Raw genomic sequence first — 24305 nt, 5'->3', positions numbered from 1 at the left:
AATTTTGGTACCGGTACTAAAATATTGGTATCAGGACAACACTATTGCCTAGTATGTTTTCTACTTTATTTAATGACAAACTTGCAATTAGAAGCATATGTTTAATGTACCCTAAGATTTTTTGTTAAAATATAACCAATAATGACATTTTTTGTGGTCCCCTTTTATTTAGAAAAGTATCAAAATAATTTTTGTCCCGGTACCAGTACCAAAATATTGGTATCGGGACAACATTATTGTCTATTATGTTCACTATTTTATTTAAGGACAAATTTGCAATAAGAAACAAAGGTTTAATGTACACTAAAATGTGTTACATTTTGTGGTCGATAAGTACCGAAAAGTATCGAAATACATTTTGGTGCCGGTACCAGATTATTGGTATGGGGACAACACTATTGCCTAGTACAGGTATGTTCACTACTTAATTTAAGGACACACTTGCAATAAGAAACATGTTTAATGTACCCTAAGATTTGTTGTTAAAACAAAGCCAATAATGACATTTTTTGTGGTCGAAAAGTACCGAAAGGTATGAAAATACATTTTGCTTCCGGTACAAAAATATTGGTAGCGGGACAACACTATTGTCTAGTATGTTCACTACTTTATTTAACGACAAACTTGCGATAATAAACATATGTTTAATGTACACTAAGATTTTTTTGTTAAAATAAAACCAATAAGGACATTTTTTGTGGTCCCCTTTCATTTAGAAAAGTATCAAAATAATTTAGGTCCCGGTACCAGTACCAAAATATTGGTATCGGGACAACATTATTGTCTGTTATGTTCACTACTTTATTTAAGGACAAACTTGCAATTAGAAGCATATGTTTAATGTACCCTAAGACTTGTTGTTAAAATAAAGCCAATAATGACATTTTTTGTGTTCGAAAAGTACCGAAAAGTATCAAAATACATTTTGCTACCGGTACCAAAATATTGGTATCGGGACAACATTGTTGTCTAGTATGTTCACTATTTTATTTAAGGACAAACTTTGCAATAAGAAACATATGTTTAATGTACACTAAAATTTGTTATTTTTTGTGGTCGAAAAGTATCGAAATACATTTTGGTACCGGTACCAGAATATTGGTAGGGGGACAACACTATTGCCTAGTACAGGTATGTTCACTACTTAATTTAAGGACAAACTTGCAATAAGAAACATGTTTAATGTACCCTAAAATTTGTTGTTAAAATAAAGCCAATAATGACATTTTTTGTGGTCGAAAAGTATGAAAATACATTTTGCTTACGGTACCAAAATATTGGTATCGGGACAACATTTTTGTCTATTATGTTCACTATTTTATTTAAAGACAAACTTGCAATAAGAATCATTTGTTTAATGCACACTAAAATTTGTTATTTTTTGTGGTCGAAAAGTACCGAAAAGTATCGCAATACATTTTGGTACCGGTACCAGAATATTGGTATGGGGACAACACTCTTGCCTAGTAAGTTCACTACTTAATTTAAGGACAAACTTTGCAATAAGAAACATATGTTTAATGTACACTAAAATGTGTTATTTTTATGTGGTCGAGAATTACCGAAAAGTATTGAAATACATTTTGGTACCGGTACCAGAATATTGGTATGGGGACAACACTATTGCCTAGTATGTTCACTACTTAATTTAAGGACAAACTTGCAATAAGAAACATGTTTAATGTACCCTAAAATTTGTTGTTAAAATAAAGCCAATAATGACATTTTTTGTGGTCGAAAAGTACCGAAAGGTATGAAAATACATTTTGCTTCCAGTACAAAAATATTGTTATCTGGACAACACTATTGTCTAGTATGTTCACTACTTTATTTAACGACAAACTTGCGATAATAAACATATGTTTAATGTACACTAAGATTTTTTTGTTAAAATAAAACCAATAAGGACCTTTTTTGTGGTCCCCTTTCATTTAGAAAAGTATCAAAATAATTTAGGTCCCTGTACCAGTACCAAAATATTGGTATCGGGACAACATTATTGTCTGTTATGTTCACTATTTTATTTAAGGACAAACTTGCAATAAGAAACATATGTTTAATGTACACTAAAATTTGTTATTTTTTGTGGTCGAAAAGTACCGAAAAGTATCAAAATACATTTTGCTTCCAGTACAAAAATATTGGTATCTGGACAACACTATTATCTAGTATGTTCACTACTTTATTTAAGGACAAACTTGCAATTAGAAGCATATGTTTAATGTACCCTAAGATTTGTTGTTAAAATAAAGCCAATAATGACATGTTTTGTGGTCGAAAAGTACCGAAAAGTATCAAAATACATTTTGCTACCGGTACCAAAATATTGGTATCGGGACAACATTATTGTTTATTATGTTCACTATTTTATTTAAGGACAAACTTGCAATAAGAATCATTTGTTTAATGTACACTAAAATTTGTTATTTTTTGTGGTTGAAAAGTACCGAAAAGTATCGAAGTACATTTTGGTACCGGTACCAGAATATTGGTATGACGACAACACTACTTTGTACTTTTTTCATAGCAACAACTGAAGTATTCTCACCTTTATAGGAGACATCAGCATTGGAATCAAGTGCGCCCCGGGGGTGGTCGGCCCCGCCGAGGCAGACATCGACTTTGACATCATCAAGAATGACAATGACACCTTCACTGTCAAGTACACCCCCCCGGGCCCGGGCCGCTACACCATCATGGTGCTCTTTGCTGACCAGGTAGGACGACCTCCTCTGGTGATGTTCGTTTTTTTTTTTTTCAATCACTAATGAATATTTGCACCATTTACCTTGTCAGGAAATTCCCACCAGTCCATTTAAAGTCAAGGTTGACCCCTCCCACGACGCCGGCAAGGTGAGAGCAGAGGGCCCGGGACTCAACAAAACAGGTGAGGTCATACCATTAGTCGGCATGGAAATCAAAGGTGGGACTGAATAATAAAAAATAAAAAAATAATAATTCAGGAGTGGAGGTGGGCACCCCGACCCACTTCACCATCTACACAAAAGGAGCAGGGAAGGCCAAGCCGGAGGTGCGTTTCGCCGCCTCGGGCCCCGGAGAGGCGGTTCGCGACTTTGAGATCATCGACAACCACGATTACTCCTACACGGTCAAATACACCGCTCTCCAGAAGGTGGCGCGTTCAAGTCCATTGGAGATGTGCGTTACACGGATTACCAGTACTCACCATTTTTGATGTGGGTTTTTTTCCAGGGAAACATGGCAGTCACGGTGACCCACGGAGGGGATCCCATTCCTAAAAGCCCCTTCCACGTCACGGTGGCGCCACAGCTGGATATCGGGAAAGTGAAAGTGGAGGGACTGGACACTAGTAAGTACAACAACAGATACTGTATTTTTCGGACTATAAGTCACAGTTTTTTTCATAATTCTTCCGGGGGTGCGGCTTATACTCAGGAGCGACTTATGTGTGAAATTATTAACACGTTACCGTAAAATATCAAATAATATTATTTAGCTCATTCACCTAAGTGTCAAACCGTGGACTTTGGGGTTTGGATTGTTTTTCCGAGGCAAAGGAATGTTGGCACGAGCAAGACGTGAGTGTAAGTACATATTTATTTTTAATACTGGGGTGGTTTAGCTCGGTTGGTACAGTGGCCGTGCCAGCAACTTGAGGGTTGCAGGTTCAATTCCCGCTTCCGCCATCCTAGTCACTGCCGTTGTGTCCTTGGGCAAGACACTTTACCCACCTGCTTCCAGTGCCACCCATACTGGTTTGAATGTAACTTAGATATCGGGTTTCACTATGTAAAGCGCTTAGAGTCACTAGAGAAAAAGCGCTATATAGATATAATTCACTTCACTTCACAAAGAAAAAGGCAAACAAAAGGCGCGCACAAGGGCGGAGAACAAACTTGACTAGAAAACTATGGCATGAATATAGACAAAAAAACAAAACAACCGTCCATCCATCCATTTTCTACTGCTTATTCCCTTTCGGGGTCGCGGGGGGCGCTGGCGCCTATCTCAGCTACAATCGACCCTGGACAAGTCACCACCCCATCGCAGGGCCAACACAGATAGACAGACAACATTCACACTCACATTCACACACTAGGGCCAATTTTAGTGTTGTCAATCAGCCTATCCCCAGGTGCATGTTTTTGGAAGTGGGAGGAAGCCAGAGTACCCGGAGGGAACCCACGCATTCACAGGGAGAACATGCAAACTCCACACAGAAAGATCCCGGGCCTGGATTTGAACCCAGGACTGCAGGAACTTCGTATTGTGAGGCAGACACACTAACCCCTCTGCCACCGTGAAGCCCACAAAACAACCGTGACATAAAAAAAACTAAATTTACGTGGCATGAGCAGGAGGGAAACTATGGGCAGAGTGATTAGCAGGCATGGCATGGCATGAAGGGAGTAGGGGGTAAAGTCGCCAGGCTGACTTCCTGGCCACTTCTGGTTTAAATAATAGACATGATAATTGCAAACAGGTGTGAGACATGAGGACAAGGTGAAAACGAATGAGTTGGCATGGTAACAAAGCAAACAAGGAAGTGCAGGAACAGGAACTGAGTGTCCAAAAAACAAAACCGAACATAGACGTGACAGTAGGGGACTAGACGTATAAGATTTCATGGGATTTATCGATTAAGAGTGACAGATTGTTTGGTAAAGGTATAGAATGTTCTATATGTTATAGTTATTTGAATGACTCTTACCATAATATGTTACGTTAACATACCAGGCACCTTCTCAGTTGGTTATTTATGCCTCATATAACGTACACTTATTCAGCCTGTTGTTCACTATTCTTTATTTATTTTAAATTGCCTTTCAAATGTCTATTCTTGGTGTTGGGTTTTATCAAAAAAAATTCCCCCAAAAATGCGACTTATACTCCAGTGCGACTTATATGTTTTTTTCCTTCTTTATTATGCATTTTCGGCAGGTGCGACTTATTCTCCGGAGTGACTTACACTCCGAAAAATACGGTATATGGCGACAACAATGTAAAACTGTTTGAATGACTGGACAATACTGTACTACTCCAGTCCTGTAGGGGGCAGTAACACACATGGAGTACAGAGTGGGTTGGATCAGGGGTCCCCAAAACTACGGCCCGCCGGCCGGATACAGCCCGACTGTGTCCAATATCCGGCATGCGGGAAGTCCCAAGTTAAAAAAAAATATATATACAGTATTTTTCAGAGTATAAGTCGCTCCGGAGTATAAGTCGCACCTGGCGAAAATGCATAATAAAGAAGGAAAAAAAACATATATAAGTCGCACTGGAGTATAAGTTGCATTTTTGGGGGAATGTATTTGGCATCTCGAACTGTTACCGGGAGGGCATTCCAGAGTACTGGAGCCCGAACAGAAAACGTTCTATAGCCCGCTTTTTTTGGGCTCTGGGAATCACTAATAAGCCGGAGTCCTTTGAACGTAGATTTCTTGCCGGGACATATGGTACAATACTATATATATATATATATATATATATATATATATATATCCATCCATATACATATATATAAATGGTAAATAGTTATACTTCTATAGCGCTTTTCTACCCCCTTTTTTAATGAACCCAAAGCACTTTGACAGTTTTTCCACATTCACGCATTCACACACTGATGGCGAGAGCTGCCATGCAAGGCGTTAACCAGGACCCATCAGGAGCAAGGGTGAAGTGTCTTGCTCATGGACACAATGGACGTGACTAGGATGAAAGAAGGTGGAGATTGAACCAGTAACCCTCAGATTGCTGGCACGGCCACTATCCCACTTTCGTATATATATATATATATATATATATATATATATATATATATATATATATATATAAAAAATATATATATAAAAATAAATAAATATATATATATATATTCATATATATATATTTATATATATATATATATATTTATTTTTATATATATATATATATACAAGTCGCTATATATATATATATATATATATATATATATATATATATATATATATATATATATATATATATATATATATATATATATGTAGCTTATGTAGCCGAGGATGACACTCAGCACCTCCAAGTCCGAGTCCATGGTTCTCGCCCGGAAAAGGGTGGAGTGCCATCTCCGGGTTAGGGAGGAGACCCTGCCCCAAGTGGAGGAGTTCAAGAACCTAGGAGTCTTGTTCACGAGTGAGGGAAGAGTGGATCGTGAGATCGACAGGCGGATCGGTGTGGCGTCTTCTGTAATGCGGAAACGCTGTATCGATCCGTTGTGGTGAAGAAGGAGCTTAGCCGGAAGGCAAAGCTCTCAATTTACCGGTCGATCTACATTCCCATCCTCATTTATGGTCATGAGCTTTGGGACATGACCGAAAGGACAAGATCACGGGTACATGCGGCCGAAACGAGTTTCCTCCGCCGTGTGGCGGGTCTCTCCCTTAGAGATAGGGTGAGAAGCTCTGCCATCCGGGAGGAACTCAAAGTAAAGCCGCTGCTCCTCCACATGGAGAGGAGCCAGATGAGGTGGTTCGGGCATCTGGTCAGGATGCCACCCGAACGCTTCCCTAGGGAGGTGTTTAGGGCACGTTCAACCGGTTGGAGGCCACGAGGAAGACCCAGGACACGTTGGGAAGACTATGTCTCCCGGCTGGCCTGGGAACGCCTCGGGATCCCCCGGGAAGTGCTGGACAAAGTGGGTGGGGAGAGGAAAGTCTGGGCTTCCCTGCTTAGGCTGCTGCCCCCGCGACCCGACCTCAGATAAGTGGAAGAAAATGAATGGATGGATGGATATATATATATATATATGTATATATATATATATATATATATATATATTAATATATATAAACAAACTTTTGACCACAGTCTCACTTGTAAAAAACATAATGTCATGGCTGTCTTGGGTTTCCAATAATTTTTACAACTCTTATTTTTTTGTGATAAAGTGATTGGAGCACATCCTTGTTGGTCACAAAAAACATTCTTGAAGTTTGCTTCTTTTATGAATTTATTATGGGTCTACTAAAAATTTGAGCAAATTTGCTGTTTCAAAAATATACATACAGCAATGTTATAATTTGCTTACATGTCCCTTGGAAAGTTTCACTGCAATAAGGCGCTTTTTGGTAGCCATCCACAAGCTTCTGGTTGAATTTTTGACCATTCCTCTTGACAAAATTCCTGCAGTTCACCTAAATGTGTTGGTTTTCTCACATGGACTTGTTTCTTCAGCATCTTCCACAGTTGGGCCATTCTAAAACCTTAATTCTAGCCTGATTTATCCATTCCTTTACCACTTTTAATGCATGTTTGGGGTCATTGTCCTGTTGGAATACCCAAGTTGAAAAGGATTTGAAAATCATTGTATTTTGTTTTTATTTACTATTTACACAAGGTGCCAACTTTACTGGTTTTGGGGTTTGTACTATGACCCCTTTTTAGACAAAGTGACCAAGGATGTTAGAGCGTTAACCAGCAGCTTACTGTATTGAATTTACATTTACGAGATACATTTTTTATCAGTTGTAAAGTAATAATCGTCAAAAGGATTAAGAAATTAGAGACTATTTCACTCTGTGTGTCATGATGACCCATTAAAAAAGGGTCATTAGCGATCCTGCTGCACACAACCGGGTTAATTGTTGTTTTTGATAACAAAAAAAACATTTTTGGATTCTTTTCAGTTGCAAAATTAAAAAAAAAACAAAAAAACATGAGTTGTCTTGGATTGAGATGTGCCATTTTTCTTCCCCACCAGAGGTGGAAGTGGGAAAGGATCAGGAGTTCACCGTCAACACCAAGGGCGCAGGCGGTCTGGGCAACGTGGGCGTGAAGATGACCTCGCCCACCGGCCGGCCCATCCCCTGCAAGCTGGAGTCGGACAAAGCCAAAGGGGTCCACGGCGTGAAGTACATCCCCCCGGAGGAGGGTCAGTACAAGGTGGACGTCAGCTACGACGGCAACCCGGTCATGGGGAGCCCCTTCGGGGTGGAGGGGGTGATGCCTGCAGACCCCTCAAAGGTACATGGAAGTGGCTCTACGGCAGGGGTGTCCAAACTTTTTCCACTTAGGGCCGCACACTGAAAAATCAAAGCAAGCGGGGGCTATTTTGATATGTTTTTATTTCAAAAACCAATACAATATATGTGTAAAAATATACATTTAGGCCTCCACTCAGGCCTGATCCCAGGGACCCCAAAGGGTTTTGGTCAAAAAAAATATTTAAAATGTGTCATTGTTTTGTATTATTGTTATTCAAGGTTTAAATCTCTACATCAGGGGTGTCAAACTCGAATAAAGAGTGGGCCAAAATTTAAAACTGAATAAAAAGGTTGAACAAAACAATCTTTTAATAGGGACTCAAACAAGTTTTGCATTGAACATTGAACAAGTATGGCTTATGAACAGTAACTTTATAGTAACATGCAAAATCCATCCATCCATTTCCTACCGCTTATTCCCTTTTGGGGTCACGGGGGGCGCTGGCGCCTATCTCAGCTACAATCGAGCGGAAGGCGGGGTACACCCTGGACAAGTCGCCACCTCATCGCAGGGCCAACACAGATAGACAGACAACATTCACACTCACATTCACACACTAGGGCCAATTTAGTGTTGCCAATCAACCTATCCCCAGGTGCATGTCTTTGGAAGTTGGAGGAAGCCGGAGTACCCGGAGGGAACCCACGCATTCACGGGGAGAACATGCAAACTCCACACAGAAAGATCCCGAGCCTGGATTTGAACCCAGGACTGCAGGACCTTCGTATTGTGAGGCAGACGCACTAACCCCTCTGCCACCGTGAAGCCCACACATGCAAAATCGAGTTTCAAATAATAATATTAATAATTAAAAAATATCAATGGCATGTCAAATACAATTTAAATACAAATAATTTCTATTTGCAGCCTTCTGAGGTAAATATCAAAATATATTGTAACGTCCCGAAAGAGTTAGTGCTGCAAGGGGTTCTGGGTATTTGTTCTGTTATGTTTATGTTATGTTACAGTGCAGATGTTCTCCCGAAATGTGTTTGTCATTCTTGTTTGGTGTGAGTTCACAGTGTGGCGCATATTTGTAACAGTGTTAAAGTTGTTTATACGGCCACCCTCAGTGTGACCTGTATGGCTTTGCATTCACTTATGTGTGTGTAATAGCCGCATATATTATGCGAGTGGGCCTGCACGCTGTTTGTGTGGAGGAAAGGCGGACGTGACGACAGGTTATAGAGAATGCTAAAGGCAGTGCCTTTAAGGCACGCCCTCAATATTGTTGTCCGGGTGGAAATCGGCAGAGATTTTCAAGAGGGGCACTGAACTTTGGGAGGAATGGCAAGTGTGAGAAATTGCGGTGTTACAGCGGCACCGCTGCTGTGTAATAACGGCGGGCCAGCTGTAATGTTAATTTGATATTGCCTCAAGGGCCAAATTAAATTACACAGCGGGCCACATTTGGCCCGCGGGCCAGAGTTTGACACCCATGCTCTAGATCAACATTAGGTCTATCTGTCAATATAATGTTTTTAAAGATTTAAGTTGTATGCCCTTTTTGTCAAAGAAAACCCTGTTTTGTTATGGAAAAAAACACAAACTATGCAATAGTTTCCCCCAATAGAATTTTAAAGTGGAATATTTCAGATTATAGAATAATTGGAGCCTTAAAATGTCCACACATAACACCATTGATTTCAATTTGTTATTATTTTTTTTTAGCAATGACACAAAAAAAAATCACACTAAAATTATTGGGGATCCAAAAGGGTCCTACTCATTAGAAATAAAAAACTTTATGTTTACTTTAAACACAATCGTCTTGAGATCAACTTCAGATCCATCAGTCAATTATAACTTTTATTGTTGTTTATGTTTTTGTTTGTTCTTTTTAGGCCCTTCTTTAAAAAAAAAACAACTTGTTTTTTTATATGGCAAAACACAAAATATGCAACATTTTCCCCCAAAAATATCTCAAAGTGGAATATTTAATGTGACATTGATTTTGATTAATTATTATTATTTTTTTAAAGAAAATAACACTCTGCATGGCAGCTCTGTGTTATTAGAGTAAACATTGCAACATTTTCTTGTCTCATTTCACCTGTTTACTCTTTTATACCACTTTTTCTGTTTTTTATTTTTTTTATCGTATTTTTAGAATGTGCTTAGTAGAGATGCGTGGATAGGCAAGTATATCATCCGCAACCGCATCACCAAAGTCGTCATCCACCCGCCGTCCACCCGAACCAACATTTTATCAGAACCGAACCCCCCCACCACCCGCCCGTTGAAATACATCAGAGGTCGGCCGCCTTTACCACTCACAGAGCTATTTAAACCTGTTTCTCAGAGTAATGAAGTCAATAGGAACCGCTAACGTTCTCGCGACTATCCAATGGCGTTAATCCTGATGACAAGAATATGTGCGTGCTGTGAAGCCATTGACTTAGACACCTTCAACAACATGTACGAACCGATTGTTGGTCCGGCAACATGTTGAGTGCAGCTTCCACAATAACACGTACAAGATTGAAAGGCATACTGGGTGATACAGAGTACACTGATGGTTGTGATATAAACAACTTTAACACTTACTAATATGCGCCACGCTGTGAAGCCACACAATACAAGATTGACAAAACACATTTGGGGAGAACATCCTCACAGTAACACAACATAAACGCAACACAACGAATACCCACAATCCTTTGTATCCGTGAGACTTCCTGAATATATTTCACACCCCTGCGCCCCCAACCCCGCCCACCTTACCGACCCACGGGGGGGTGGCGGGGTTTGCTGCTAGCGGGGTGTACAAAATAGTCAGGAAGTCTCATGAATACAAAGGATTCTGGGTATTTGTTGTGTTGCATTTATGTTGTGTTACTGTGAGGATGTTCTCCCGAAATTTTTTTGTCGTTCTTAATTGGCGTGGCTTCACAGCGTGGCGCATATTACTAAGAGTGTTAAAATTGTTTATATCACAACCGTTAGTGTACTCTGTGTCACCCAGAATGCCTTGCAGTCGTGTGCGTATTGCCGCGGAAGCCACACACAACATGTCGGTGGACAGACAAGCAGATCGTACATGCTGTAGAGAGCGACAAAGTCAACGGCTTCATAGCACGCCCTAATACTTATTATCTTGGTGACCGCCGGCAGTCATTCAAGAGAATAATATTGTCTTCTTCGCTTTACGACACGGGTCTTAAATGTCTCTTTGAATGGCAAAGGATACCGATCCCAGAACCATGTATATCAGATATTTCCGGATGGTTCAACCGCCACCTGCTCGAATCTAATGTCAACCGCCCGACCCGCGGTTTATCCGCGGACTCCGCGGATGAAACCGCAAACCGCGCATCTTTAGTGCTTAGGGCCGTTAACAAATTACTCACGGGCCACGAACACCGGCTGTGTTTGTGTTGCTAAAGGCGGCCGCAATACACCGCTTCCCACCTACAGCTTTCTTCTTTGACGTCTCCATTATTCATAGAACAAACGAATGGCCCCCAGGCCGCACTTTGGACACCCCTGCTCTACGGGAATGTGTCCAAGTTCTCACCTGATCGGCTCATGTTTACGTGGCAGGTCCGAGCCTTCGGCCCCGGTCTTCAAGGAGGCGTGGTGGGTAAACCAGCTCTGTTCACCATTGACACCAAAGGAGCCGGCGCCGGCGGTCTGGGCCTCACAGTCGAGGGTCCGTGCGAGGCCAAGATCGAGTGCCAAGACAACGGCGACGGCACGTGCTCGGTCGCGTACCTGCCCACCGAGGCCGGGGACTACGCCGTCAACATCCTGTTTGCCGAGAAACACATCCCGGGCTCTCCCTTCAAGGCGGTGGTGCGCCCGGCCTTCGACCCCAGCAAGGTCACGGCCAGCGGCCCCGGCCTGGAGAGGGCCAAGGCGGGGGAAGCCGCCACCTTCACCGTGGACTGCACCCGGGCCGGCGAGGCCGAGCTCACCATCGAGATCCTGTCGGAGAACGGGGCCAAGGCCGAGGTGCACATCCAGAAAACGGCGGAGGGGACTTTCTCCGTCACGTACACGCCGCCGTTCCACGGCGCGCACACCATTACCATCAAGTACGGCGGTCACATGATCCCGCACTTCCCCAAGGTGCTGCAGGTGGACCCCTCTGTGGACACCAGCGGGGTGCACGTCTACGGACCGGGAGTGGAGCCCAGAGGTAATAAGACAAGAAAATGATTGGCTTAGTCACGGGATTAAAGGCCTACTGAAATTAGATTTTCCTATTCAGACGGGGATAGCAGGTTCATTTTATGTGTCATACTTGATCATTTCGCGATATTGCCATATTTTTGCTGAAAGGATTTAGTAGAGAACATCGACGATAAAGTCCGCAACTTTTGGTGCTGATAAAAAAAGCCCTGCCTGTACCGGAAGTAGCAGACGACATGCGCGTGACGTCACGGGTTGTATGGCTCCTCACATCTGAACATTGTTTACAATCATGGCCAGCAGCAGCGAGAGCGATTCGGACCGAGAAAGCGACGATTTTCCCATTAATTTGAGCGAGGATGAAAGATTCGTGGATGAGGAAAGTGAGAGTGATGGACTAGAAAAAAAAAAGGACTAGAGGGCAGTGGGAGCGATTCAGATGTTGTTAGACAAATTTACTTGGATAATTCTGAAAAATCCCTTATCTGCTTATTGTGTTACTAGTGTTTTAGTGAGATTATATGGTCGTACCTGTACAACCTGAAGGTCGGCCCCGCACCTTTCTTCAGCACCAGTCGACGGGTGGTGGCGATGCCCATCTCTGCCCTTCGCAAGGGACCCTCTTCGAAACACGATCTTTCGAAATGATCACTGCATAATACACTGTACTTTGTGTGTGTGGTCCAATCCAACCGTGTTGGCTTGACCACTCTGTTCCATAGTAAAGCTTCACCGTCATCTTTCGGGAATGTAAACAATGAAACACCGGCTGTGTTTGTGTTGTTTAAGGCGGCCGCAATACACCGCTTCCCACCTACAGCTTTCTTCTTTGATGTCTCCATTACTCATAGAACAAATTGCAAAAGATTGAGCAACACAGATGTCCAGAATACTGTGGAATTATCCGCTGAAAACAGACGACTTATAGCTGTGAACGGTGCTGGAACAAAATGTCCTTTGCAATGTGCACGCGTCATATACCGCAACGTTTTAGCATGATACTTCCACGCGAAATTTAAAATTGCAATTTAGCAAACTAAACCGGCCGTATTGGCATGTGTTGCAATGTTAATATTTCATCATTGATATATAAACTATCAGACTGCGTGGTCGGTAGTAGTGGGTTTCAGTAGGCCTTTAAGACATTGATTCACCGCCCTGGGGGGGTCATACCCCGGCAGCTTAACCTCGACTGACAAATCACATGGGGGGGGACCTTTTGTTTGCAGGCGTCCTCAGAGAAGTCACCACCCACTTCATTGTGGACGCAAGGACCCTCAGCAAGGCTGGAGGAAGTCACGTGAAGGCCCACATCACCAATCCCTCGGGCAGCAGCACGGACGCCTATGTTACCGACAAGGGCGACGGCACCTACAGAGTGGAGTACACACCCTTTGAGGATGGTAGGGGGCCGACCAGCACTCAAATATTACACACACACACATTTTGACTCAGTCAAATATTACACAAACACACACACTCTTCCTCTAATATTACACACACACACATACACATACTGTATACACACACACCACATACACACACACACTTTGACTCAGTCAAATATTACACACACACATTTTGACTCAGTCAAATATCACACACTCATTTTGACTCAGTCGAATATTAAACACACATTTTGACTCAGTCAAATATTACACACAAACACATTTTGACTCGGTCAAAAATTAGACACACATTTTGACTCAGTCAAATATTACAGACACATTTTGACTTGGTCAAATATTAAACACACATTTTGACTCAGTCAAATATTACACACAAACACATTTTGAGTCGGTCAAATATCACACACAGATTCTGACTCAGTCGAATATTATGTACTCACACACATTTTGACTCAGTCGAATATTACACTCACATTTTGACTCAGTAAAATATCACACACATATTTTGACTCAGTGAAATATGTACACACACATTTTGACTCAGTCAAATATCACACACACATTTTGACTCAGTGGAATATTATGTACATACACACATTTTGACTCAGTGGAATATTATGCACACACACACAATTTGAATCAGTCAAATATCACACACACATTTTGACTCAGTCAAATATTACAGACACATTTTGCTTTAGTTAAATATTAAACACACATTTAGACTCAGTCAAATATTACACACACACATTTTGACTCAGTCCAATATTACATATATACATTTTGACTCAGTCGAATATTATGTACATACACACATTTTGACTCAGTCAAATATCACACACACATTTTGACTCAGTCGAATATTACACACACACACATTTTGACTCAGTCAAATATCACACACACACATTTTGACTCAGTCAAATATCACACACACATTTTGACTCAGTCAAATATTACACAAACACATTTTGACTCAGTCAAATATCACACACACACAATTAGACTCAGTCAAAAATTAAACACACATTTTGACATTGTCAAATATTAAACACACATTTTGACTCAGTCAAATATTACACAGATTTTGACTCAGTCGAATATTATGTACACACACACAATTTGACTCAGTCAAACATTACACAAATACATTTTGACTCATTCCAATATTACACACACACATTTTGACTCAGTCCAATATTACATACACACATTTTAACTCAGTCGAATATTATGTACACACACACAGTTTGACTCAGTCAAATATCACACACACAATTTGACTCAGTCAAATATTACACAAACACATTTGACTCAGTTGAATATTACACACACATTTTGACTCAGTCGAATATTACACACACATTTTGACTCAGTCAAATATCACACACACATTTTGACTTAGTCAAATATTATGTACATACACACATTTTGACTCAATCAAATATTACACACACATTTTGACTCAGTCAAATATCACACACACATTTTGACTCTGTCAAATATCACACACACATTTTGACTCTGTCAAATATTACACAAACACATTTTGACTCAGTCAAATATTACACACACACACATTTAGACTCAGTCAATATTTCACACAAATTTTGACTCAGTCGAATACCACACACGCATTTTGACTCAGTCGAATACCACACACACATTTTGACTCAGTCAAATATTACACAAACACATTTTGACTCCGTCAAATATAAAACACACATTTTGACTCCGTCAAATATTACACAAACAGTATGTGTTAAGAATTGGTCAAGGATGTGACCCAAGGATGCATAGACGGGAGGCAAGGTTGAATTACAAAAAGGGGAAATTTAACAAGTCCAAAAAATGTAACAAAAGGCGATGGGGCAGAAGTGCACACCATGAATAAACAAACAAAAACAGGTCCCTCAGTGGTTGGCAGGGGAAAAGGCCAGGGCGCACTGAGCACAACAAAAGGTCCAACACAAAATCCTCTTTACCTAAGGGAGGCTAGGAAGCAAACACAAAGAGGTGAGGAATTTCAGGAATAAGGAGATAACATACCAGGATTCACAAAGTGAAGCAGGCACATACACGTGGGAGGTGCTCGGTGACGAGCTTAAAAACACTTAGGTAGGGATTTGTTGCAGGTGTGCCTTGCTGGGGACTAATTAACTGAAGAAAACAGACACCATAAAAAAGAGAAGGCAGGGAAATGACAAAACACAACAGTATGACTCAGTCAAATTTTACACACACAGTAGGTTGTAGTACTGTAAAATAAAAATAAAAAATGGAAACCTATGACTTTTGCACCACTGCTTTGCATCAAACTGAGCGAAATAAGGGAAGAAAAAAACATTGCGAGCTAACATTAATAACGTTATTCTCAGATCAATAGGCAAGTCGCACAAACAAAACGACTAACAGGTGGTAGTCGGTGCCTTGGGGGGGACGTGGTCGTGGAGGGACGTGGGTGTGAGGAGAAAGAGGGTATAAATATAACATGAAATGATGTGAGGGCCAGGCAGCAGACAGGCTGTGGTTTATAAATAGTGTGCAGCAGGCAGGTATGTGGCGGGATGACACGCTGTAATAATAGACATCTGGGACAGGAGGGATGACGCACTCTTCTCGCGGGCGAACGCCGTGTTGGAACACAATCACCAGCAACACATTTCACCACAGTCCATAGTGTCACGTTTTTAGCGACTAGCGAAAGAACGCAAAGTAGGATTCTTGCAAGAGGCTAATATCCCGCCAGAGGCGCTAAGCCGCTTTTTAAGTCAGTAACCCTCGCTTTAATGGCAGCAAACAAAGTAGTTTTCTTACAAGTCTCCTAATAAGCTAAATATGCTAACCGCTAACCGCAAGCTAGAGCTCTTAAATGTACACAAAAGGTGGGCATCGATACGACTATCAACAGTAGTAAGACCAGATAAATGATCCGTATTTGGTCAATGTTTTTTATTTTAAAAAAATTGTATTTCGTTTGTTAGCGCAATGTAGCATTCTTGCGAGAGGCTAATATCCCGCCAGAGGTGCAAAGCCGCTTTTTAAGTCAGTAACCCTCGCTTCGATGGCAGCAAACAAAGTAGTTTTCTTACAAGTCTCCTAACAAGCTATATATGCTAACCGCTAACTGCAAACTAGAGCTCTTAAATGTACACAAAAGGTGGGGACATCGATACGACTATCAACACTAGTAAGAGCAGATAAATAATCCGTATTTGGTCAATGTTTTTTATTTTAAAAAAATTGTATTTTGTTTGTTAGCGCAATGTAGCATTCTTGCGAGAGGCTAATATCCCGCCAGAGGTGCAAAGCCTATTTTTAAGTCAGTAACCCTCGCTTCGATGGCAGCAAACAAAGTAGTTTTCTTACAAGTCTCCTAACAAGCTAAATATGCTAACCGCTAACCGCAAGCTAGAGCTCTTAAATGTACACAAAAGGTAGGGACATCGATACGACTATCGACAGTAATAACACCAAATAAATGATCCGTATTAGGTCAATGTTTTTTATTTTTTAAAAATGGTATTTCGTTTGTTAGCGCAATGTAGCATTCTTGCGAGAGGCTAATATCCCGCCAGAGGTGCTAAGCCGCTTTTTAAGTCAGTAACCCTCGCTTCGATGGCAGCAAACAAAGTAGTTTTCTTACAAGTCTCCTAACAAGCTAAATATGCTAACCGCTAACCGCAAGCTAGAGCTCTTAAATGTACACAAAAGGTGGGGACATCGATACGACTATCAACAGTGGTAAGAGCAGATGAATGATCCGTATTTGGTCAATGTTTTTAATTTTTTTTAAATTGTATTTCGTTTGTTAGCGCAATGTAGCATTCTTGCGAGAGGCTAATATCCCGCCAGAGGCGCAAAGCTGCTTTTTAAGTCAGTAACCCTCGCTTTAATGGCAGCAAACAAAGTAATTTTCTTACAAGTATCATAACAAGCTAAATATGCTAACCGCTAACCGCAAGCTAGAGCTCTTAAATGTACACAAAAGGTGGGGACATCGATACGACTATCAACACTAGTAAGAGCAGATAAATAATCCGTATTTGGTCAATGTTTTTTATTTAAAAAAAATTGTATTTCGTTTGTTAGCGCAATGTAGCATTCTTGCGAGAGGCTAATATCCCGCCAGAGGTGCAAAGCCTATTTTTAAGTCAGTAACCCTCGCTTCGATGGCAGCAAACAAAGTAGTTTTCTTACAAGTCTCCTAACAAGCTAAATATGCTAACCGCTAACCGCAAGCTAGAGCTCTTAAATGTTCACAAAAGGTGGGCATCGATACGACTATCAACAGTGGTAAGAGCAGATGAATGATCCGTATTTGGTCAATGTTTTTTATTTTTTTTAAATTGTATTTCGGTTGTTAGCGCAATGTAGCATTCTTGCGAGAGGCTAATATCCCGCCAGAGGTGCAAAGCCGCTTTTTAAGTCAGTAACCCTCGCTTCAATGGCAGCAAAGTAAGTAGTTTTCTTACAAGTCTCCTAACAAGCTATATATGCTAACCGCTAACCGCAAGCTAGAGCTCTTAAATGTACACAAAAGGTGGGGGCATCGATAAGACTAATAATATTAGGTCAATGTTTTTTATTTTAAAAAACTCGTATTTCGTTTGTTAGCACAATGTAGCATTCTTGCTAGCGGCTAATATCCCGCCAGAGTGCAAAGCCGCTTTTAAGTCAGTAACCCTTGCTTTATTGGCAGCAAACAAAGTAGTTTTCTGACAAGTATCATAACAAGCTAAATATGCTAACCGCTATCCGCAAGCTATAGCTTTTAAATGTACACAAAAAGGTGGGGACATCGATACAACTATTGGCAGTAATAACACCAAATAAATGAACCGTACTAGCTCGATGTTTTTTCTTTAAAAATAAAACATATTTCGTTTCTTAGCGCAATGTAGCATTCCTGCTAGCGACTAATATCCCACCAGAGGCGCAAAGCTGCTTTTTAAGTCAGCAACCCTCGCTTCAATGGCAGCAAACAAAGTAGTTTTCTTACAAGTATCATAACAAGCTAAATATGCTACATTGTCGAAGTGTAGGCAAACCGCTAACCGCAAGCTAGAGCTCTGAAATGTACACAAAAGATGGGGACATCGAAACGACTAATAACAGCTGTAACACCAAATAAATGATCCGTATTAGGTCAATGTTTTTTATTTAAAAAAAAATCGTATTTCGTTTGTTAGCTTAATGTAGCATTCTTGCTAGCGGCTAATATCCCGCCAGAGTGCAAAGCCGCTTTTAAGTCAGTAACCCTTGCTTTATTGGCTGCACACAAAGTAGTTTTCTTAAAAGTATCATAACAAGCTAAATATGCTAACCGCTATCCGCAAGGTAGAGCTCTTAAATGTACACAAAAGGTGGGGACATCGATACGACTATCGGCAGTAATAACACCAAATAAATGAACCGTACTAGCTCGATGTTTTTTCTTTAAAAAAAAAACATATTTTGTTTGTTAGCGCAATGTAGCATTCCTGCTAGCGGCTAATATCCCGCCATATATATATGCCAAATAATATATTGTGCTATAGCTCACATATCGCCCATCCCCAGTGATCATGTGTTTGTGTGCAGGCATGCATCTGATCGAGGTGCGGTACGACGACGTGCCCGTACCCAAGAGTCCCTTCAGGGTGTCGGTCATGGAGGGATGTGATCCAACCCGAGTCCGGGCCTACGGACCGGGTCTAGAGGGAGGAATAACCAACAAGCCTAACTGTTTCACCGTGGAAACCCGGTAGATATAACAGTTGACGATAATCAATGGCGTCTTGGTGGACTGGAGGAATCATTTGGTTGGTCAACAGGGGAGCCGGCACCGGAGGTTTGGGGCTGACCATCGAGGGCGCGTCCGAGGCCCAAATATCCTGCAAGGACAACAAAGACGGAAGCTGCAGCGTGGAGTACGTTCCCTTTACGGCCGGAGACTACGACGTCAACATCAACTACGGCGGACACCCCATCCCCGGCAGTCCCTTCAAGGTGCCGGTGCGGGACCCGGTGGACCCCAGCAAGGTGAAGTGCTCCGGCCCCGGCTTGGGTGCCGGAGTGAGAGCGCACATCCCGCAAACCTTTCAAGTGGACTGCACTCAGGCCGGACAGGCGCCGCTGGATGTGAAACTCTACGGGCCAACAGGTACTCAGAGAAGGCAGGAAAAATAAAAAAACAGATCGAGACCTGTAACGTTTGACTCCCAAGGTACCAAGGAGCCGGTGGGAGTGAAAAACAACGGTGACGGAACCCACACCGTTCACTACACCCCGGCCCAGGATGGACCTTACACCGTCGCAGTCAAGTACGCAGAACAGGAGGTCCCTCGTAGGTATGCATTCAGCCCAACCTGTGTGGGTCACATTTCGCCTTTGCTTGTCTGTTATGTCATCAAATTTAGACCACTTAAGTGTTTTTAGTAAGCCCTGGTGGCCCTTTTTTTTTTTTTACGAAATAATCATTAACTTAGAATTTAATGGCAGCAACACTTTGCAAAAGAGTTGTCACAGAGGCATTCTTACCACTGTGTTAAATGCCCTTTCCTTTTAACAACACTCAGTAAACGTTTGGGAACTGAGGAGACACATTTTTGAAGCTTTTCCCATTCTTGCTTGGTGTACAGCTTAAGTTGTTCAACAGTCCGGGGTCTCCGTTGTCGTGTTTTAGGCTTCATAATGCGCCACACAATTTTCAATGGGAGACAGGTCTGGACTACAGGCAGGCCAGTCCAGCACCCGCACTCTTTTACTATGAAGCCACGCTGTTGTAACACGTTTTGCTGAAATAAGCAGGGGCGTCTATGATAGCGTTGCTTGGATGGCAACATATGTTGCTCCAAAACCTGTATGTACCTTTCAGCATTAATGGTACCTTCACAGATTTATAAGTTACCCATGCATTGGGCACTAATACACCCCCATACCATCACAGATGCTGGCTTTTCAACTTTGCACCTATAACAGTCCGGATGGTTCTTTCCCTCTTTGGACTTTGGCTTTGCATAGTAGAGTTTGAGCTTGCACTTACAGATGCAGCAACCAACTGTAGTGACTGACAGTGGTTTTCTGAAGTGTTCCTGACCCCATGTGGTGATATCCTTTACACACCGATGTCGCTTGTTGACATAGTACCGCCTGACATTGCCGCTTACGTGCAGTGATTTGTCCAGATTCTCTGAACCTTTTGATGATATTACGAACCGTAGTTGGTGAAATCCCTAAAAATTCCTTGCAATAGCTGGTTGAGAAATGTTGTTCGTAAACCTGTATGTACCTTTCAGCATTAATGGTGCCTTCACAGATGTGTAAGTTACCCATGCATTGGGCACTAATACACCCCCATACCATCACAGATGCTGGCTTTTCAACTTTGCACCTATAACAGTCCGGATGGTTCTTTCCCTCTTTGGTCTTGGGCTTTGCATAGTAGAGTTTGAACTTGCACTTACAGATGCATCAACCAACTGTAGTTACTGACAGTGGTTTTCTGAAGTGTTCCTGAGCCCATGTAGTGATATCCTTTACACACTGATGTCGCCTGACATTGCCGCTTACGTGCAGTGATTTTTCCAGATTCTCTGAAACCTTTGATGATATTACGGACCGTAGTTGGTGAAATCCCAAAAAATTCCTTGCAATAGCTGGTTGAGAAATGTTGTTCGTAAACCTGTATGTACCTTTCAACATTAATGGTGCCTTCACAGATGTGTAAGTTACCCATGCCTTGGACACTAATACACCCCCATACCATCACAGATGCCGGCTTTTCAACTTTGCAACCATAACAGTCCGGATGGTTCTTTCCCTCTTTGGTCTTTGGCTTTGCATAGTAGAGTTTGAACTTGCACTTACAGATGCATTTAACCAACTGTAGTTACTGACAGTGGTTTTCTGAAGTGTTCCTGAGCCCATGTGGTGATATCCTTTACACACTGATGTCGCCTGACATTGCCGCTTATGTGCAGTGATTTGTCCAGATTCTCTGAAACTTTTGATGATATTACGGACCGTAGTTGGTGAAATCCCTGAATTCCTTGCAATAGCTGGTTGAGAAATGTTGTTCGTAAACCTGTATGTACCTTTCAGCATTAATGGTGCCTTCACAGATGTGTAAGTTACCCATGCCTTGGGCACTAATACACCCCCATACCATCACAGATGCTGGCTTTTCAAGTTTGCGCCTTGAACAGTCCGGATGGTTCTTTCCCTCTTTGGTCTTTGGTTTTGCATGGTAGAGTTTGAACTTGCACTTACAGATGCAGCAACCAACTGTAGTTACTGACAGTGGTTTTCTGAAGTGTTCCTGAGCCCATGTGGTGATATCCTTTACACACTGATGTCGCCTGACATTGCCGCTTACATGCAGTGATTTGTCCAGATTCTCTGAACCTTTTGATGATATTACGGACCGTAGTTGGTGAAATCCCTAAATTCCTTGCAATAGCTGGTTGAGAAATGTTGTTCGTAAACCTATATGTACCTTTCAGCATTAATGGTGCCTTCACAGATGTGTAAGTTACCCATGCATTGGGCACTAATGCACCCCCATACCATCACAGATGCCGGCTTTTCAACTTTGCGCCCATAACAGTCCGGATGGTTCTTTCCCTCTTTGGTCTTTGGTTTTGCATGGTAGGGTTTGAACTTGCACTTACAGATGCAGCAACCAACTGTAGTTACTGACAGTGGTTTTCTGAAGTGTTCCTGAGCCCATGTGGTGATATCCTTTACACACTGATGTTGCCTGACATTGCCGCTTACGTGCAGTGATTTGTCCAGATTCTCTGAACCTTTTGATGATATTACGAACCGTAGTTGGTGAAATCCCTAAAAATTCCTTGCAATAGCTGGTTGAGAAATGTTGTTCGTAAACCTGTATGTACCTTTCAACATTAATGGTGCCTTCACAGATGTGTAAGTTACCCATGCATTGGGCACTAATACACCCCCATACCATCACAGATGCTGGCTTTTCAACTTTGCGCCTAGAACAGTCCGGATGGTTCTTTCCCTCTTTGGTCTTTGGTTTTGCATAGTAGAGTTTGAACTTGCACTTACAGATGCAGCAACCAACTGTAGTTACTGACAGTGGTTTTCTGAAGTGTTCCTGAGCCCATGTGGTGATATCCTTTACACACTGATGTCGCCTGACATTGCCGCTTACGTGCAGTGATTTGTCCAGATTCTCTGAACCTTTTGATGATATTACGGACCGTAGTTGGTGAAATCCCAAAAAATTCCTTGCAATAGCTGGTTGAGAAATGTTGTTCGTAAACCTGTATGTACCTTTCAGCATTAATGGTGCCTTCACAGATGTGTAAGTTATCCATGCATTGGGCACTAATACACCCCCATACCATCACAGATGCTGGCTTTTCAACTTTGCACCTATAACAGTCCGGATGGTTCTTTCCCTCTTTGGTCTTGGGCTTTGCATAGTAGAGTTTGAACTTGCACTTACAGATGCAGCAACCAACTGTAGTTACTGACAGTGGTTTTCTGAAGTGTTCCTGAGCTCATGTGGTGATATCCTTTACACACTGATGTCGCCTGACATTGCCGCTTACGTGCAGTGATTTGTCCAGATTCTCTGAACCTTTTGATGATATTACGGACCGTAGTTGGTGAAATCCCTAAAAATTCCTTGCAATAGCTGGTTGAGAAATGTTGTTCGTAAACCTGTATGTACCTTTCAGCATTAATGGTGCCTTCACAGATGTGTAAGTTACCCATGCCTTGGGTATTAATACACCCCCATACCATCACAGATGCTGGCTTTTCAACTTTGCGCCTAGAACAGTCCGGATGGTTCTTTCCCTCTTTGGTCCGTAGGATACGAGGTCCACAGTTTCCCCAAAAAATTTGAAATGTGGACTTGTCAGACCACGGAACATTTTTCCACTTTGCATCAGTCCAAACGTTGGCACTTCTGGGTGTTGTTGATAAATGGCTGTGGCTTTGCATAGTAGAGTTTGGACTTGCACTTACAGATGTAGCAAACCAACTGTAGTTACTGACAGTGGTTTTCTGAAGTGTTCCTGAGCCCATGTGGTGATATCCTTTACAAACGGATGTCGTTTTTTGACGCAGTACCGCCTGAGGGATCGAAGGTCCGTAATATCATTGTTTACGTGCAGTAACTTCTCCATATTCTCTGATCCTTTTGATGATATTACAGACCATAGATGGTGAAATCCCTAAATCCTTTGCAATAGCTGGTTGAGAAATGTTGTTCGTAAACAGTTTGCTCAGGCATTTGTTGACAAAGTTGTGACCCTCGCCCCGTCCTTGTTTGTGAATGACCGAGCATTTCATGGAATCTGCTTTTATACCCAATCATGGCACCCACCTGTTCCCAATTAGCCTGTTCACCTGTGGGATGTTCCAAATAAGTGTGTGATGAGCATTCCTCAAACTTTCTCAGTCTTTTTTGCCACATGTGCCAGCTTTTTTGAAACATGTTGCAGGCATCAAATTACATATGAGCTAATATTTGCCAAAAATAACAAAGATTTCCAGTTCGAACATTAAATATCTTGTCTTTGCAGTCTATTCAATTGACAAAAATGATTTGCAAATAATTGTATTCTGTTTTTATTTACCATTTACACAACGTGACAACTTCAATGGTTTTGGGGTTTGTACATAAATTAAATGATGCATCAATAATCCATTTTTTGCCCAAAGATTCCGGCCCCCACACTGGACTGGGTTGTATTTTAAAATGTGTAGTAGAACCTGTTTTTTTTTTTTTAC

General features: G+C 41.7%; 1 protein-coding gene across 2 annotated transcripts in view; it reads left to right on the top strand.

Moving 5' to 3' along the window:
* Positions 1-24305, top strand: part of LOC133549120 (filamin-C-like) — a 151990-nt gene that overhangs the window by 76943 nt on the left and 50742 nt on the right. For both annotated transcript variants that reach the window (XM_061894259.1, XM_061894258.1), the window contains 10 exons: positions 2557-2717; positions 2797-2887; positions 2964-3133; positions 3214-3331; positions 7724-7986; positions 11551-12148; positions 13371-13544; positions 19134-19296; positions 19367-19695; positions 19759-19882. In XM_061894259.1, coding sequence (XP_061750243.1) covers positions 2557-2717; positions 2797-2887; positions 2964-3133; positions 3214-3331; positions 7724-7986; positions 11551-12148; positions 13371-13544; positions 19134-19296; positions 19367-19695; positions 19759-19882 — 2191 coding nt within the window. The remainder of the gene's footprint in view (positions 1-2556; positions 2718-2796; positions 2888-2963; positions 3134-3213; positions 3332-7723; positions 7987-11550; positions 12149-13370; positions 13545-19133; positions 19297-19366; positions 19696-19758; positions 19883-24305) is intronic.

The sequence above is a fragment of the Nerophis ophidion genome, linkage group LG03 (assembly GCF_033978795.1).
Source record: "Nerophis ophidion isolate RoL-2023_Sa linkage group LG03, RoL_Noph_v1.0, whole genome shotgun sequence".
NCBI classification, from domain to species: domain Eukaryota; kingdom Metazoa; phylum Chordata; class Actinopteri; order Syngnathiformes; family Syngnathidae; genus Nerophis; species Nerophis ophidion.
Note: the sequence above shows the minus strand (reverse complement) of the source record. Positions and strands in the feature narration are given on the sequence as shown.